This window comes from Mesoplodon bidens, assembly GCF_964165515.1.
Source record: "Mesoplodon bidens genome assembly, chromosome: 6".
Lineage (NCBI taxonomy): Eukaryota > Metazoa > Chordata > Mammalia > Artiodactyla > Ziphiidae > Mesoplodon > Mesoplodon bidens.
Genome location: NC_138162.1, coordinates 4,504,774 through 4,523,332, shown reverse-complemented (window position 1 = coordinate 4,523,332; position 18,559 = coordinate 4,504,774). Strand labels below are relative to the sequence as shown.

General features: G+C 55.4%; 1 protein-coding gene across 3 annotated transcripts in view; it reads left to right on the top strand.

The window, feature by feature from the left end:
* NTNG2 (netrin G2) overlaps positions 1–18,559 on the top strand; it is a 68,987-nt gene that overhangs the window by 13,849 nt on the left and 36,579 nt on the right. For all 3 annotated transcript variants that reach the window (XM_081237763.1, XM_081237762.1, XM_081237761.1), the window contains one exon: positions 16,632–17,275. In XM_081237763.1, the coding sequence (XP_081093889.1) occupies positions 16,632–17,275 (644 nt within the window). The remainder of the gene's footprint in view (positions 1–16,631; positions 17,276–18,559) is intronic.

Genomic DNA, 18,559 nt, shown 5'->3' with positions numbered 1-18,559 from the left:
ACCTCTGTCCTTTCCTCCCTCTTTTTCTCCTTTTTTCCTAACTTATCCTTTAAGCTGGGAGGTTAACTGTGATTCCCAGAGAAGGGTATCTGGGGAGGGGATGTCATGACCTGTGACCTCTCTGGTCTCCAAATATCTCCTGCTTCCACTTCACCGCCTCCCCTCCCCTGCTCATCAGGGCACCAGATTCTGTGTCTCCATCTTTGCTCCACCGCCTGTGCTTGCACAAAGTAGGCGATAAAGAAATGCTGGTGGTAATTATCCCTCATCTCAAGTAGATGGTGCCGTTTGGAAGGGGTCTTAGAGATGATCTAAACCAGAGGAACCCCGATATCTCAGCACCTTACAGTGGAACTAACTCCTCAAGGGAAAGTGGGTGCCTGGAACCTGGCTGCTGGCACCCTCTTCCCCTGCCCCGGGCCCCTGAGCCCCCACCCCCGGAAATCCTAGGGCTCCCGTGAACACAACACGAAACCACTAATAGCGTCCAACTTCTGCCCTATTTCCTACATGGGGAAACTGAGGCCCAACGGGATGGACTGACGTCTTCGGGCCCCAGTGAGGGAGCAGCAGACCCGGGAGGTTCAACTGTAAGCCATGGGCTCTCCCACAAGAGTGGACTGGAGCCCTGGGGACATGAGGCCCTCCACACCAGGTCTCCGGGCATCCAGTCACATCCTGGATTGGACCACATGTGGTGGCATTTGGTGGGGGACCTGGAATGCCTCCCAGCGTGTGCTGGAGCTACACCTTCAGGGTAGGCATGGCCATAAGGTTAAAGTTTGCTCTCTGGCCTGCTCAGGTGAGCTCTCACACCCGTGTGTAGCCCCTGGTGACCCAGCCCTGCTCAGAGCTGGCTCTCGCAGGCCCTGGGGATCCTAAGACCCCTGCCCTGGCCCGTCCGCAAGCTGTGGTTCTCCTTGCTGTGGCAGCACGGGGAAAGGTGGACAGGAAGGGGATGTTTGTGGGAGGTGGGCAAGGCCAGGGGTGAGGCAGGGTGGAGGCAGAAAGTCAGGCATCACGGCAGGGTCAGCCTTGGCAATTACCCTCCGATGTCGGGCTGGGGGGCGTGTGCTCCAACCCCGGCCCTCAGCTGGGAGCTTCAGGAAGCAAGAGCCGGGGATACACTCTTGTGTGTCTCACCACATGCTGGTGTTTCTTCCACCCGCCCCATCTCGTGGGTTTTGGCTGCCATTTCCCGAGGCCTCCCTGTGGGCCGGGTGCCCTGCATATGCACTTTCTGTGCAGAGCGTTTGTGTTTTCTCCGCAGCACTGGGACGGGTATACTGCAAATGAAGGGAGGGAGGCTCAGAGAGATGGAGAGACTTACCCAAGTTTGCACAGCAGCGACAAAGCCAGGATCTGTCTCCGGGGCTTTGACCACTGTCCCATCCTGCCTTGTCAAAAGTCGGGATCACTGTCCTCGGGGACCCAAGATCCCCAGGTGCAGCCACATCACCCCTCAGGGTCTGGTTGGTAGGAAGGAATTAAATCCATGTTTGTGGATCCCTTCAGGTCTACACCTGGGGCTTTCTAGAGCTGCGCTTCCTATTAAAGCGTCCTGGGCCCGTCTGCGAGGACCTGGCATTCTTCTCCCCCAGCACAGTTTGTCCTGGGGGCTTTGGGACAATTGGGACCCCCTCGGTCCTGCATTCCAGCTCCCTCCTGTTGCCTGAGTCATTTGTCCACTTGACTCCAAGTGTCGACCGGGGAAATAAAAGGAAATGAAACACGACCAGGGCATTTCCCCTTGGTCGTAGCAGAAGTCCGTTTTGGGGCAAAAGATGAAAAGGAGGAGAGTGAGAGATGGAGCCTGCAGGTAACCCCAGAGCCTCGTCAGCCACAGCAGCACGCCCCCGCCTGAGCCCACAGAAAGTGCATGGTGCCCATATGGGAGACTGCAGGTTCCTGAATTGTCCCCTCCATCTGGGGAATCAAGAGACAGCAAAGGCAGTTGGCAGCAGAAGGAGAAGCCAGTGGGCCAAAGAGCATGCCCTGTTCCCACCCCAGGCACCATCTAAAACCCCTTGCCAACAGCTCCGAGGCTGGCATCTTGCTGGGTCTGGGTTTCTGGGGATCAGGCTCCACGCTGGATTGGCTGCCAGGGGCTGGGTGCCCTTGGGTCTTGTCCCCCCTTTGGGATGTAAATTTCCTGCCTTCACCAGAGGGGGTCTATGTATTCACCCTCCAGACCCCACTGCATTCCTAGATTTTGCTTCTGGCTTTTGGGACTTTCAGACTTAGAGAGAGGAAGAGGGAGAGGCATGGAGAGAGCAATAACCTCCCAGGCACTGGAGGACCCGGAGGGGATGGACAAAGGCAGGACACCAACCTCAGCTCAGCTGCAAAACCCCAGAGCAGTGCCTCCTTCTTTGGCGGGGTCTCAGCCCCTTTGAGAATCCATGGTGCTCTTCCTGGAACAATGCATGTGTATGTGCGTGCACACGCACACACACACACAGTTGCAAACACTCACAAGGCTTCCCAGACCACCCTGAGTCCACATGTGGGCCCCTGTGGGACCCTATGCTCCCTCTGGGGGCCCTTAAGCTCAGGAAAATCACCATTTGCCTTCTTGTAACTGACTGATCCTGTCGTCTGAGGCTTTTCTTGATTCCACACCTTCCACCACCTCTTCAGACCAGCAAAAGCTCATATTTCTTGAGCGCCTACTGCATACCAAGCACTTGGCCTGAAGTTGCTCGTTGAACCCGCCCAGAACACTTAACAACAGATCCTATATTTATACCCATTTTCAATATGAGGAAGCTGAGGTTCAGAGAGGTTAAGCCACTTGCTCAAAGTCACACAGCTTCCAAGTAGAGGAGCCTGGCACCTCCACCCCAGGCTCCCTGGACCCAGTGCCTAGCTCCTAACCAGGCTGCTTAGCTGACCTGAGGCGCTCTGAGTCTCTATCTCACGGTTAGATTGAGGTGGTTGTTGTGTGTGTATGTGCGTGTGTGCGTGCGTGCACGTACGTGTGGCCATTTTGCTGGGGGAGTGTACTGCCCCTGTCTGCCTCTCCTCCCCCAGCACTCCTGGGCAGCCTGAGCAAGGAGGGCTGGGGAGGAGAGATGGCAGCGCTTTGCCCACCCCCTCTACCCCTTGAGACATGACGGAGCCTGCTAATCCGATTATTTGATAATTCACTTATTTCATGTCTATTTGGCAGTGTGCGGGCTCCCACGCACCAGCTCCAGGGAAGGCGAGATGGCTTTGCCTGGAGGAATCCGATCTGTTTTTCTGGGGAAGGAGTGGGGAAAAAATACACCCAAGAATGGACAATAATGGACCTAAAAATAGAGAGTGGAGGGAAGCGGGGGCGGGGAGCGAGGCATCTGCCTTCCACCGGGCCTGCTTGTACCCGGCAGCCCTCCCCCTCCCACCCGTGGGTTCCCCAAGGGTCTGGCTGCCTCTCAGCCTGGGGGAGAGGCATGGGAATGGAGAGCGGAAGGAAAGCAAGGCTGGGAGCCAGGTGCCACTCCAAGATGGAGAATTGTCCCATTGAAGGGTCTTCCGGGCTGTGGCCTTGACCTTGGCTGCACGTCAGAGTCTCCTGGGGAGCCATAACCAGCCAATGCCTGGGAAGGGACCTACCCCTGAGGGTCTGATGTGGTTGGTCCGGGGTGCCCCTAGATGAGTCAACGTGAGAACCACTCTAAGGGGTGTCTCCACAGCAGACATAGGGGTTCAGATTTGGGGGCTCTCTCCTCCTTTGCCTCCAGGTCTCCTAAACCTTGAGACAGCCTTCCTGAAGGCCCCAAACTCAGGTGGTCTGCTGGGACTCCAGAGGAGTGAAGGCAGGGGACAGGGAGCTGTGCAGACTCTTGGTTCAGTCCGGGTCCCCATCCCACCTGAGTGTCCTCCGCTGAGCCTCACAGCAGACTCACCTGGGAGCTCTTAACATCCCCCCAACCTGCCGGGGCTGAAGCCCCACCTGCTACTGCAGAGTCTCTAGGGTGGGCCTGGGCCGAGGATTTATTCAAGCTGGGTGGTCCCAGGATGAAGCCAAGTTTGAGAACCGACATTTCAGTCCCACCCAGGACGGCACTGGGTCCCTTCCAGCTATAAGCATCTTGTCTTTTCATCTTAAGCATCTTGGTTTTTGGATTCAAAGACCAGAGGGGGAGAGCGATCGCTCTCAGAATCTTTCCTTCCATCTGAGCTGCAGGTACCCCATCCTTGCTCTGGCCTCCTGGGACCTGAAGGGTGCTGGCCGCCATCTTACCCTTTGTTCCCAGGTTCTCAACCTCTCTTTCTGAAAGGAGGCTGCCCAGCCAGAGTCAGGGCTTTCCCTGCAGCTGCTAAATGTCAAGGCTGCCGGGTGGCTCCAGGCCTCCCCTTCCGCCTTATCTCCTGCTACCCACCAGGCTCCTGGTCCATCCAAGCACATTACCTCCTCTCTACCTGTGGCTCTTGCACATCTGGTCTGGCTCTTCGCTTGATCCTGCTACATAGCGCATCTTCCTCACAGCCCGGTCAAATCTCCCTCCACCTGTCCATATCCAGCCCACCCATCCTTCTGGGCCTGTCCTTGTGAAATCCCACTTCCTCCAGGAAGCCTTCCTGACCTTCCCGGCCAGTTCCCCTCCAGGCTTGTCATCCGTGCCATACTCTGGTGGTCACAGCCTGGTGGTCAATGCTCCCATAAGGGGTCAAAGGTTACTGCAGGCATGACCTTGAGTCAGTGCGTGGCCTCTGGGGGCCTCAGCCCCCTCACCTATAAAGCAGGGATGATGGTGAGAGCTGGGCTGACATCACTGTACAGGTGCCCTTCTTTGGACCAACTGTAGCAGGCGCCCCAACCTGGCCAGGCATCTGAGTCACTGGAGGGGGATTTGAGAGGTTGGTTGGTGGCTTGGTTCGCAGAACTTCTGGTCTTAGTGCCCAGAGATATTTTCGTCTCTTTCTTCTTCCCAAGGATTTGGATGGGCAGCCAGGTTTGATGGCTGCTTCTTCAGGGCCATTTTGCACATTAGAGATAGTTGTTGAATAAGTGAAGGAATAAATAAATGAAACCTTACCAGCTCAGGCTTGCCTCTCTCACCACCACCAAGGGCTTCATCGGTAGAGCGATGCACCTGTCCAGTTGTGCCCAGGGGTGGGGCAGGTCCAGACACTTCTTCCTCTTTCCTCTACCCGGCTGCTTCTTACGCCTCAGAGACCAGCAACAAGAAGCCCTAGAAAGTCTCAGCTTGTGGCCATTGGCACAGGCAGGTCCCATCCGTCCAGGTGCTGCATCCACTCCTGACATCTCCTTTTCAATGCGGAGGACCTGGAGAGGGGACCCGCCCAGGAGGGGGAGTCGCTCTGCAAACCTTAATTAAGCATCTTGCGTGTGACAGGCCCCGCTCCTGTCTTCACAGAGCACACAGTGGGGAGAGGACCACACAGTAATTAACAGAGGAAGTCGCTAAGGAAAACCGATCAAGTGCCCATCTCAGGCAGGGAGGTGGTAGCCAGGGTGTTCTCCGAGGAAGGGAGGGTTAGCAGACACCTGCAAAGGGGTGGAGGGGAGGAGCTCCAGACAGTGGTGGAAAAGCCCAGGTGGGATGGGGGATGGGCGTCTAGATAGGAAGGAGAGATTCCAGGGTCCAAAACAAGGTGGAAGTTGACCTCAATCGGATCGTACAATGATTTGTAAGAATTTTGTATATGTTTTGTAGACTCCGTGGCACAAAAGTTCATTTCATCGTCCCTAAACCAAGGCATGACCCTACGGGCAGAGGCGGGGTACATAGCGGGCTCCTTATAGAGCGTATATTGTGGAGCTTCTAACACCAGCTCCGCCCTTTGCTCGGCAAAGTGCCACTGAATAGGTTTTCCAACCTATCGGTGCCTTGGCTTCTCCATTTTGAAAATAATTATTAGGATCGTCATGAAGAGAGAAAAGGAAATTTCACACGAAAAATCATGATCTCAATGTCTGGTGCTAAGAAAAATACTCAGTAGGGAAGTTTAAAAAAGAAAAACGGAAGCAAGGCAAGATGAGAAGCGAGATAGGTGGGCGAGGTGGGCAGAGCCCGGACCAGCTTGGGTTTGGAATTTATCCGAAGAGGGTGCTCTGGGGTGCAGCAGGGGAGCTGCTTTCTAGAGTGTGCCTGGTGGCAGGTCGGGGCGGGGAGGCCGGAGGGGTTGGTGGTGGCAGGGGGTGGACAGGGCAAGTGTTAAGGGAGGGGGCTGCTGGGGTGGATCTTCAACCTCAAACCCTCTTGGACCCTCCCCTTTCAGCGGGTGGTCCCACCAGCCTTGGGGCTCTTTCAGGACTCACCGAGGCCCCATTGCTCTTCAGCAAGAAAGCCAAGGGCGGCTCTCAGAGAGGAGGAGAGGGGCTCTGCAAAGGCCCCAGGGGTCTGGGGAAGGCGGCGCCCCTGAGTACTCCAGCCAGGCCCCTCGGAGGGGGCTGCTCATCGCCCTGCCTTCCCCCCCACCACCCCCAGTACTGCATCCTCCAAGCCGCTTTTTTTCCTCCGTAATAAAATATTCATGTCAGCAGAGCAGGCCCTCTTTGGGAAGGCTGCCTGTGTCTAGCTTCTGCTTTGTACAAGCTTTTAAAGAGCAGGACGCTTTTCCTACTCTCTAAGCATTTTCTAAGTCCTCAATCAATAATGCACTTTAGCCGGCTTCTCTGGATGCAGCTTTTCTTCCTCTCTGCACCCTTCCCCCCACCCTGCCCCGATTTCTCTCTCTTTCTCTCTTTCCTTCTTTCTTTTGTCCTTCCGTCTCTCCCAATTTACTTTTATTTACTTTTTTCTAAATGTGTTCCACGAAAGCGTTGAGCTGTTTGGGTGGCGAGCCTCGGATGGGGAGTGGGGTGGGCGGGCAGGGAGCATGGAGAGAGGCCAGGGCAGCTGCCAGGCAGGCAGGTCCTTGGATGAACAGGTGGAGTCTGTGTGCGAGGCGGGGCGAGGAGGAACGCTGAGCCTTCCCGCTGGCCCTGGTGGGGAAGCGTTTGAGCTCTTGGCATGGGGGAGGAGGAGGGCTTGGGCTAATCTGGCCTCTCACTCTCCTTTTTCTAATCAATTAGAAAATGTGTACAGCATAACCAGAGAAAACAGGACAAACACGTAGAAGAAAGGGGGCCTGGAGCAAAGGCAATATGCAGAGTGTGAGTCAAAATACATCGCCAAACTTTCTAAGGAGCCAGCGGTCCAGATCAGCCTATCTGCTTTTTATAGTAATGAGTTCCCTGTTGTGGAAGGTATGCAAAGGAAGAGCTGCCATCCCTTGTCTGAGAGAGATGCCCACGTGGATCTGGTCAATTATGTGGTACCCAGTGAGGGGCTGGGGTGCAGCAAGTGCCCGTGCGGGGGGGGGGTGTCCTACAGGGATCAACCCAGGCACTCTTCAGCTGGGATAGAATTTCCTGCCCCAAACATTCCTAAAACTCTGGCTGTGGCAAGAATCTGCATATGCCCAGGACGGAGCGAAATATTTCCTTTTTTTTTTTTTTTTTTTAAGGAATACAATTTGGAGTTCCTGGAGAGATTAACCCTTGTCTAGCCAGAGCCTTGGCAAGACCCCACCCCACCCTCTCTGGCTGTTCAGCTGATGGACAGCCTCTCTGGGTCCGCAGTGGTGGAAGCAGTGTTTGGCGTTGCATCCTTGTCTGTCTCCTGGACAGCTCGTCCGCCGGGGCAGCCCTATGCCTCAGGTGATCAGAAAGGCTGGCTGGCTGGGTCTGTCGGGGAAGTCGGAGTCAGGGCGAGGAGGACTGAGGAAGTGGGTCCCTGCCCCGCTGCTAGGACAGCACCTGGGCCAGCTGCTTTCCACGCCCCTCAGTAACCGCACAGTCCTCCCTGGGTGATGCCGGGAGGGTCGCTTACCCTCTCTGAGCCGCACCAGAGCAATGGGATCCAGTGAGGCACGTTAGGAAGGGAGCATTGGGACTTCCCTGGAGTTCAGTGGTTAGGACTCTGCGCTTCCACCGTGCAGAGGGCACGCGCAGAGGGCACGTGCCGCGCAGGGGGCACAGCTTCGATCCCTGGTTGGGGAAAGAAGATCCCGCATGACTCGCGGTGCAGCCAAAATATTTAAAAAAAAAAAAAAAAGGAAAGGGCATGTTGAATAACTGCTCAACAGATACCATCCTTAGATCCAACTGTCAAGGATCCTCACCGAGTTTGGACATATTTATCAAATGCCACTTTGTGCAGATCACTACTGGGAGTGTGGGGTGGCAAGGTTGAGCCAGACCCGGCCCCTGCTGTCCCAGAATCCAGTCTCAGTCACGGAAGGTTCTGGAAGGAGGTAAATGTGGGCAGAGGTGAAATGAAAGGGGGGCTGGAGTAGAGTGGAGGGCTGCTCCAAGCAGCTGCAGAACTGAAGTGCGTTTCCTAAGTTACGGCCTGGCCAGGCCAGGCTCAGGAGGTGGCCCGTGACGCTGGGTCCAAGGCAGACCTTGGACCAGGAGATGCCCACGGTGGCTGGCTCGGGATCAGGGTCTGCGGTGGGGGTGGGGAGGACATCACTGTGGCTTCTGGAGACTCATTGCCAGGATGGATGAGCCCTGGGAAGACACCTTCCCCTGCCTGAGTGACGGCCAGGCTGGGAAGAAATGGCTCCAAGGAGAAACAAAACCAGAAAATTACAAGAGGAGCCTCCCTGGCCAGCTGCAGCTCCTGCCCTGAAATAACATGAGGGTCGGTTTCTGCTGATTCACGAGCAGGGAGGGGTGACCTTGCTGCTGTCCAGGGCTTTTGCTCAGAAATAAACCAAAAAAAGGGAAGGGAGAGAGGCCTGGGGGATCAGGTTGGGAGGAGTTAGAGGCGGGACAGGGATCAATGAAACTGCAGAAGGAGAAGGGGGGCGGGGCGGGGGGAGGAGCAGAGGGAGGGAGGAGAGAGTTAGAGACCTCAGGGCAGCTAGAATTAGAATCGGCTCCCAGCAGAATCTCCGTTTCCGATCTGTTAATAATTTATCCCCGCTGCAACTTTTCTTACCAATAAATAGGAAATAATTTGTTAAGGAGAATTCCCCCGGCACCCTGGCTTTCTCCCTGGGATGAGGGCGTGGGGATGTGTCTCTGCATCCTTTCTCCAAACTGGTGTGGGTGACCGAGGAACTTGGACTTGGGGAGGTGAGAGTCAGAGCCCAGTCGTTTCATGAATGGGGAAACCTAGGCACAGGCAGGGCAAGGCCCCACCCAAGGTCACACACGGGGTCAGGGACAGTCTGCGGGATCTCCATGATCTCATGGGTCGGCGGCCAGGCCCAAAGAGTTTCCCTCAGAAGTTCTAGAAGCATCATCCAAGGCGGAGGGTGGGGTTAGCTCCTCTGTGGGTTGACTTCCCCCCACTTTTGCTCCTGCCTAAGTCCAGTTCTGTAAGACAGAGCCGTGCTGCCTCGCCTTCCCCTAAGCGCCCCGCCGGGGTCCCTGGGGAAGGCCGTGTTCCGAGTCCTTGCCCAGCCCCCCTTGCTCAGGGCTCTCCCTGGAAGCCCCCCGCCTCCAGCCTCCACCCGCAGATGCCCCAGCCCCAGCTGAGGTTGGTGGGGCTGAGGATGAGACTTCAGCTAGCAACTTGGCAGACGGGTTCAAAAAAATCTGTCAGCTGCTAAACTGTTCCCTGGGTCCGCCCACACGCCTCGGTGGCACCCGAGCCTCTGGGGAATGGCGCACGGCTGGGGCGCCAGCCACCTTTCCCTCTGGGTGAGGGGCACAGTTCCTGACTTGTGTCCAAGCCCGACGCCCTGGCTTCTTGTCTCACCTCGGCCACTGCGGAGCCCTGTGACCTTGAGACATTGCTCAGTCCCCTTCCTTTGCAGAATGTAAGTAAAAGGATCCCATCCTCCAGGATAAAGCATATGCAGGGCTTAAGCATGGCTGTGGACCTTGCCCTTGGCCCAGGCCACGGGGCTGGTGATAGTCAAGATGCTCTTCCTACACCCCTTGTCCACAAGCCCGGGCCACCCAAAGTGCTTGCCATGTGGCACCGGGTGCAATTCTCAGGACCACCCATGAAGTCAGCTTTCGCAGCCTCCCTGGACTTTCATTCACTGGACAGAGCTTTCCTGAGTCCCCGGAAAGTGCCAAGGTCTCGGCTACAGTGGGGAAGGAGGCGGGGGAGGCCATGCCCCTCCTGGTACTTCCCCTGCAGTTGGGACCCTAAGGCTCACAGCAGTGGAGTGACTGCTCAAGTGCCCAGTGAGCGGCCGAGCCCTGTAACCGCCCTCCCAGTTACAGAGGGCAAAGCCCTTCCCACCACACTGTGGCCCGCTGCTCCGCAAAGACCCGGACCTGCTTTGGTGGTGTCCAGCCATGGTGTGATTTTGTCCCAACACAGGTTTGGATGGCAAGGCCAGTCTGCATGAAGTTGTTTATTCCTCCTCCTAAGACTTGCTTACAATTCCGGTGACTGCCCTGTCCATGCTCTCCTTGGTTAAGGACCCAGAAAGCCAAATAGACAGACTTCCCCCGGGCAGGTTACCTCCATCTCTGCTAACAGTCAGCTTTCCCACTCGATGATATATATATTTGTAAACTTTCATTTTAAAAAATTAATTTATTTATTTATTTATTGGCTGCGTTGGGTCTTCATTGCTGCGCGTGGGCTTTCTCTAGTTGCGGCGAGCGGGGGCTACTCTTTGTTGCAGTGCATGGGCTTCTCATTGCAGTGGCTTCTCTTGTTGTGGAGCACGGGCTCTAGGCGCGTGGGCTTCAGTAGTTGTGGCTCGCGGGCTCAGTAGTTGTGGCTTGCGGGCTCTAGGCACGCAAGCTCAGTAGTTGTGGTGCACGGGCTTAGTTGCTCCGCGGCATGTGGGATCTTCCCGGACCAGGGCTCGAACCCGTGTCCCCTGCATTGGCAGGCGGATTCTCAACCACTGCGCCACCACGGAAGCTCTCGATGATATTTTTTGCTGGTAGCTTGTCTCTGCTCTTTACAACCTGGTCTCTGACTCCAGCTGCACCCTTTGCACAAAAAAATAACATAAAAGCAAAAGCACTGAGGAGACAATTGCAAGGTCTCTTCAATGAAAAGCCTGGTATGAAATGTTTCTCTGTAGAACAGTTGGTCCAGGTGACTCCTGCTCAGTGTCTGTGGAGGAGATTTGTCCCCACCCCGTTCTCTGCTGTGCTGGTGCCCAGACTGACTGCCTTCCCCTCGCCCTGCACCCCGGCCTTCACCCCTCCAGCTGTGCTGCCCCACTTTGCAGGTGACTTGCCTTTGTGTATCTATAGAGATAAGTGAGCCGCGGACATGATGGGCTTGGTTTCCCCAAGATTTCCTTGCTGGGGTCCCACAGGATCCAGAGGAAGTGATGCAGGGCTGGCAAGTACTTGGTTTCTTGTCTGGGAAATGGAGATGCCCTACTTCCTGCGGGTGCTGTGGCCGGGATGAATGTGCAGTGCCCAGCCCGCCCTGGCCCATGGTTGGCATTCAGTGAATGTCACGATCGTCACGCCCTTTCAAGCCAGCAGTGCCCACTGTGGTCAGGGTCGTGTGCGAAGTTCCTGGCTTCACCATGAAGGGGCCAGGTGCCCTTCAGCCTTACCTCTTCCCCTGGAAGGTTGCTGGGAAAACCCTCAACCTAGTGTACGTGAAGCTGCTGTTTAATAATTGCTACCATTTGGGGACATTTCCTAGGCATTTTATACAGATAATCTCGTGTGATATTGGATGAGAAAATAAAGACTCAGAGAGACAAAGCAACTTTCTCAAGGTCACACAGCCTCAAGGAGTTGAGCCAAGATTGAGCTGAGCCCAAGGCTTTCAGACCCCAACACCAGTTTCCTTAACTGTTTGACCCCAGAACAAGGGTTCCTAACTGGGGAAATGGGACCCCATGAGTCCCCTAAGTGGAAAACGTGATGTGTTACATTTTTCCAGAGAACATCCTAAGGTTTTTGAGCAGGGGTATGATTTTTTGGTTTTGGTGATATTCATGAAGTGTCTAAAGAAACAATGACGGCTTTTGATAATATCAAAGTTTGTCTCTGCTGTCATCCTGAGAAGTTAGGGGTGTGCCCCAAACACCCCTGGCTCTTTCTCCCCGGTATTAGGCCACTTTGTCTTGATGGTGATTAGTTAATCTGATCTTACAGAGGTGAGTAGAAATGTGCAGACCTAGGAGGCCAGCCAACGCTGGCCCCCTGCCGGCCCCTCCCTCACACACGCAGCGATCAGCCGTGTCAGATGCAGCATCGCTCAGGGTGCGGGGCTCGGGGTGAACCGGCCTTCACACCCCAGGCTTCCTTCTCGGAATCCTCCCTAGTGAAGAACAGGAGGAAAATGAGGGTATGAGCCAATGGCACTTGGGAAGGACCATGTGCATGTAGCTGCCTTCAGTCGGGGACACTCTGGCCCGTAAATGGTTAAATGGAATTCCAAGATCTTGGGGTGGGAGGGCGGTGGAAGAAAGAAGAGAAATAGGAGAGAGGGAATTGTGTTGGCGATGGCTTGGGATTTATTTATTGTGCTCGCTGTTGATTAAGCCCGCTCACTCCGCAGCAGGCGCAGGGCTGGTAAATACACAGGCTGATTCATTAGTTTCTGACCATCTGCTTCCCGGGCTGAGGCCGGGGTGGGGGCGGGGGGGGCAGTGAGCCCTGCAGGTTAGGGCAGCTTGGCTCTGGCAGCCAGGTTGGAGCCCCGCGTCCCTTGGCAGAGCCGACTGTGTCAGTCTTCCTGATGACAGACAGGCCGGGTGCAGGGTGGGCGTGAGGGATCCAATGTCCTGCCATGGGGACCACAGGAGGCTGGGCAGGTGAGGGAACGTAGGCAGGGGGATGGAGAAGGACCAGGGGAGGGAATTCCCTGGAGGTCCAGTGGTTAGGACTCCGCGCTCTCACTGTGGAGGGCCCAGGTTCAATCCCTGGTTGGGGAACTAGGGCCCCACAAGCCAAAAAAAGGACCAGGGGAGAGGTGAGGTGTTTCACAGCAGCTGGGTGTTGACAGGAATAATATCAACATTCCATATGAGGTCTATTACTATTCATCTAATTATCATTCTATTAATAACTAATTAATAGGATGACCATAATAACTGTAACTTAGTGACTGGTTACTGAGGTCCAAGCCCTATAGGGAGGCTTCACTACACTGTCCCAGATAAGCACACTAACAATCCTGTGATGAATGACGAGGGAACTGGGTTCAAAACTGAATCAGGCAAGGTGGGCTTCCTGGAGGAAGTACAGGGGGAAAAGCTCTAAAAACCCAGAGGAGGGGAAGCAGCTGCAGGGGCACAAGCTCAAAGGTGAGAGGGGATGAGACAGCCGGGGAAAAGGCCCAGCTTCAGGGCTGGGTGGATAGATTTCCAGGTGGGCAGAGTAGCATGATGCCACCTGGTGCCAGCGTATTGAGAAGCGGGCTGGTAGAGGAGGGCCCCAGAGAAAGCGTCTGGCCGTTCCTCCCACCCTGACCCACGCTTTGCTCACTTGGGGTGAGGCATGTATTAGTTTGCTAGGACCTGGGTGGCTTAAACCACAGAAATTTATTTTCTCAGGTTCTGGAGGCTGGAAGTCCAAGGTCAAGGTTTGACCCTTGACGACCAAGGCAGGTTGGTTTCTTCTGAGGCTTCTCTCCATGACTTGCCAATGGGCCCCTCTGGCTGCTTCTTCACATGGTCACCTCTGTGTGCACATACCCCAGGGGTCTCTCTGTGTATCCAAATTTTCCCTTCTTATAAGGACACCAGCCAGATTGGATTAGGGCCCACCCTAAGGGCCTCATTTTAATGTACTCACCTTTAAAGGCCCTATTTCTAAATACAGTCACATTTCAGAGGTACTGGAGGTTGAGGCTTCAACATATGAATTTGGGGGCGGGGCACAGTATACTCCATAACAAGCTGCCAGGGACCGTAGAAGAAGGGAAGCTGTGGGAAGAGGATGATTGCTGGGTCGGGGGAGGGGAGGATGCCCACTTGGGTGCAAACTGTGTCTTCCGGTCCCCAGTGTCCAGGTATGAGCTCTGAGCCAGCTGAGGGCCTGGGGAGTGGGCTGTCCCTCACAGGCAGGCCTGCCCCCCGTTCATCAACAGGCCTGGACTCTACAAGCCATTGAGCCATCCCCATGGGGCCTTTCAGCCTCTCCCCATTCCGGGCGACATCACAAGATCGCCAACTGGGGTGCAAGGAAGCTTGGACCCCCATGGGCCGAGCCAGGCCCCTCTCCCTGCCATGTTGTGCATGAGGTCCCTAGAGTTCCAGAACACCTCTGAGGTTGTCCAGGACAGAAGCAGACTCATCCTCAAACCCCTCCCACCCTCAGGGAGGCCTGGGCCAGTCCTGCCTCGGTTTCCCCATTTGCTCAGTGAGGGGGTGGACTCAATGCCGTACCCTTCCACCCCAAGTTTTCCAGGTCCTGGGAATCATCAGGTCTGGCCAGGTGGGGTGGACAGTGGTACCACAGGGGACCCAGGACAGAGCTATTTTGGTGGAACCTGCCTCAGTAAACCCCAGAGCCAACCTGCCCACTGAGGATCCCTGGGTGGCCTAGGAACTGGTCCTCCACTAACGGGCTTCAAAGGTGATGGCCCAAGGTCGCTGCGGTGATGCCGGCTCGGCCCCTCGGGAGACAAGGCGCCCACTGCCACTGGGAGCCGAATGCCTCATTTTAGAATGTGAGGCTTTAACTCAGATCGAAGCCGCTTTGTGTCTGAGCAAACCAGGGCCCTGAAATATTCATCAAAGGAGCTGCAATTGGTCTGGGGCGCGTGAGGTTCTTAGTGACAGTGTTTCCTTTTAATTAATGGCCTTTATTTTTTAGAGCAGTCTTAGGTTCACCGAAAATGGAGCAGACGGTCCAGAGAGCTCCGAAGACCCGTTTCCCCACACAGTTGCCCCATTATTAACAGCTTGCATTAGCGTGGTACCTTTGTTACATGGATGTGTTGTTGTTAACGCAAGCCCACGTTGACAGCAGGGTTCCCTCTTGGTGTTGCACAAATGTACCATGTCATTTATCCAGCATGACAGTGTCATACAAGATGGCTTCGCTGCCCTAAAAATTCCCTGGGCTCCCCCCCATTCATCCCTCCAACCCCCGGCAACCACCACGTTAGTGATATTTTCAGGCCTCTGGGTGAGTTCACACGGCAGACCAGACCTGGGGGATGGATTTGAACTGTGGAGGAGGGAAGCCCCGGCTGGAGCCCGCTGGGCCAGGGAGTGGGCTGCCAGCTTTCGGAGGCGGGGGTGAGGGGAGAGGAAGCGTGTGGGGCCCGTGCCCTGCCTTCCCCAGCCGGTGTCCCCCACTGGGCCTGCCAGGCACGTGCCGAGGACCCGGAAACGACTGCCACAAGGCGCACCCCCTTGAGAGGAGCCCGGGCTGTGCGTGAGGCAGACACGCATGCTGTGGGGACAGAGAGCAGGCTCCAGTGACAGACAGGCCACAGTGTGGCCCCCAGCTCTTCCTAGCAGGGCCTCGGGCAAGGGCCACCAACTTCCAAAGCCCGCGTTGCTTCATCCCGAGCATGGAGTTGACACTCCCACAATGTGAGTATTGGCGGTGAGCTAGTTACTAAACAGGAGAGAAATGAGATAATGTGCTGGGCACCAGGTGGCTGTGACTTTGACTTCTTCCACCGCCCCTCCTGTTGCTACTAATTGTATTGCCTGAAGGGTCGAGAAGGAGTCTCTGTGTAGGAGATGTTTCAAGAGTCAAATGTCCATCAACAGATGAATGGATAAAGAAGGTGTGGCACATATATACAATGGAACATTACTCAGCCATAAAAAGAAACAAAATTGAGCTATTTGTAGTGAGGTGGATGGACCTAGAGACTATCATACAGAGTGAAGTAAGTCAGAAAGAGAGAAACAAATACCATATGCTAACACATATATATGGATTCTAAAAGAAATGGTGCTGAAGAACCTAGGGGAAGGGTAGGAATAAAGACGCAGACGTAGAGAATGGACTTGAGGACACGGGGAGGGGGAAGGGTAAGCTGGGGTGAAGTGAGAGAGAGGCATGGACATATATACACGACCAAACGTAAAACAGATAGCTAGTGGGAAGCAGCCGCATAGCACAGGGAGGTCAGCTCAGTGCTTTGTGACCAGCTGGAGGGGTGGGATAGGGAGGGTGGGAGGGAGGCTCAAGAGAGAAGGGATATGCGGATATATGTGTGCATATGGCTGATTCACTTTGTTATACAGCAGAAACTAACACACCGTTGTAAAGCAATTATACTCCAATAAAGATGAAAAAAAAAGTGTGAGTAGGAATTTGGAGGCAGACAGAGAGCGGAAGGGCATGTCGAGGAGAGGGGACGCCATCTGCAAAGGCTCAGAGGCACAGACAAGGGAGGCTTGGAGGACAGGAGTGCTCAGGTGGGAGGCCAGGAACAGTGGCTCCAGATATGGTGGGAGGAGGTCAGAGTCAATGAGGTAAAGCGGTAGGGCTTTATCCTCCAGGCAGTGGGGAGCCATGGAGGGTCTTGGAGCAGTAACTAGCTCCCGCCCTTCTTGATTGTCTGAGCTTCGAGTAGGAACGAATGTGTTTTCTTGGGAGGCAATAGAGCTGCATGTCTTTATGGGCTTCGGAAGAGAGAGGCTTCCTAGTGCCCAGACATCGGAGCACAGGCTCTGAGACCTCTGGGCAGACACCGGGGCTGGGCTGGGACAAGGCTCCCGGGCCCCCCAGAGCAGTCAGCGTCCACCCTGGTCTTCTCCCCCACCCGCAGGAGAACCCCTACCTGTGCAGCAACGAGTGTGACGCCTCCAACCCGGACCTGGCTCACCCGCCCCGGCTCATGTTCGACAGGGAGGGTGAGGGCCTCGCCACCTACTGGCAGAGCGTCACGTGGAGCCGCTACCCCAGCCCGCTGGAGGCCAACATCACCCTCTCGTGGAACAAGAGCGTGGAGCTGACGGACGACGTGGTGGTGACCTTCGAGTATGGCCGGCCCACCGTCATGGTCCTGGAGAAGTCGCTAGACAACGGGCGCACGTGGCAGCCCTACCAGTTCTACGCAGAGGACTGCATGGAGGCCTTTGGCATGCCCGCCCGCCGGGCCCGCGACCTGTCGGCATCGGGTGCCCACCGGGTGCTGTGCACGGAGGAGTACTCCCGCTGGGCCGGCTCCAAGAAGGAGAAGCACGTGCGCTTCGAGGTGCGGGACCGCTTCGCCATCTTCGCTGGCCCTAGCCTGCGCAACATGGACAACTTGTACACGCGGCTGGAGAGCGCCAAGGGCCTCAAGGAATTCTTCACCCTCACTGACCTGCGCATGCGGCTGCTGCGCCCGGCGCTGGGCGGCACATATGTGCAGCGGGAGAACCTCTACAAGTACTTCTACGCCATCTCCAACATCGAGGTCATGGGCAGGTAAGGCCCAGGGGCGACCTGGTACCCGGGATGTTACCTGCTTCCTGGGATATTACCAGATACCTGGAATGTTACCTGAGGCCTAGGATGTTACCTGTTTCCTGGCATGTTATCTGATACCTGGGATGTTACCTGGTACCTAGGACGTTACATGGTTCCTGGGGTAGTACCTGGTTCCTGGGACATTACTTGGTACCCAGGATGTTACCTGGTTCCTGGAATATTATCTTGTTCCCAGGATGTTACCTGTTTTCTGGGATATTCCCCGATAACCTGGAATGTTACCTGATACCTAGGATGTTACGTGATACCTGGGACATTACCTGGTACCTGGAATGTTACCTGGTGTTACATCAAAGGGGCTACCTGCGATTTTCCATGGAGGGAGGTGAATGGTGGAAGATAAATGTCCTCTGTAGGGCCCAGGCTACCTCTAGCCCCAGGGCTAGGAGGTCTGGAGATGATGGGTGGAGCTGAGCAGACCTGGGTAGTGTGGCTGGGGCTTGAGCTAAAGCCTGGTGCTCAGGAGGTACAATGTAACTGGCCACGGACTCAATGAATGGGCACTTATGTCTGGGGGGGTGCCCGAGACCGCCTTCAGGCTCCAGGATTTGCTAGAGGGACTCACAGAGCCTAGCAAAGCCGTTATACCCACAGTTGCTGTTGTTACAATGAAAAGATACAGATTACAACCAGCAACAGAGAAAGGTGCAGAAGGCGGGCTCTGGGAGGTGGCAGTGCGAGCTTCCCGTCATCCTCTCCCAGCGCAGCACCCATGTGTGACCGCACGTGTGGAGTAGCACCAGCCAGGGGAGCTTGCCCGAGCCTGGGTATCCAGGGGTTTTACTGGGAATTGGTTATGTAGGCATGGCTGGCTGCCCACGTGGTTGACCTTGGTCCCCAATTCCTTGACCCACAGGTCATGCTGATACTACATGGCCCAAGGCCACCATCATAAATCACATCATTAGCGTAAATTACCTGGAGTGGCCCAAGGCCCCAGGTAAACAAAGACACTCTCATTAGGCGGACATTCCAAGGCCCATAAACTCCTCCCAGGAGCTAGTTAAGGGCCAGACTTTTCTTTGGACTATGTAGCATGTGACAACCCAACCCTGCCGAGTTATTCCTTTACTCACAGCTTTGGAGAAGAAGATGTTTTGTGGACACTTTTGGGGGAGGCCAAAGACCATCATAGGAGGTTCAAACGGCCTTTGATTCCCAGGAACTCTTTAGGTTGCAGATGATAAAATGGTCGCACGCTGTCCCAGATCATCTGTTCAT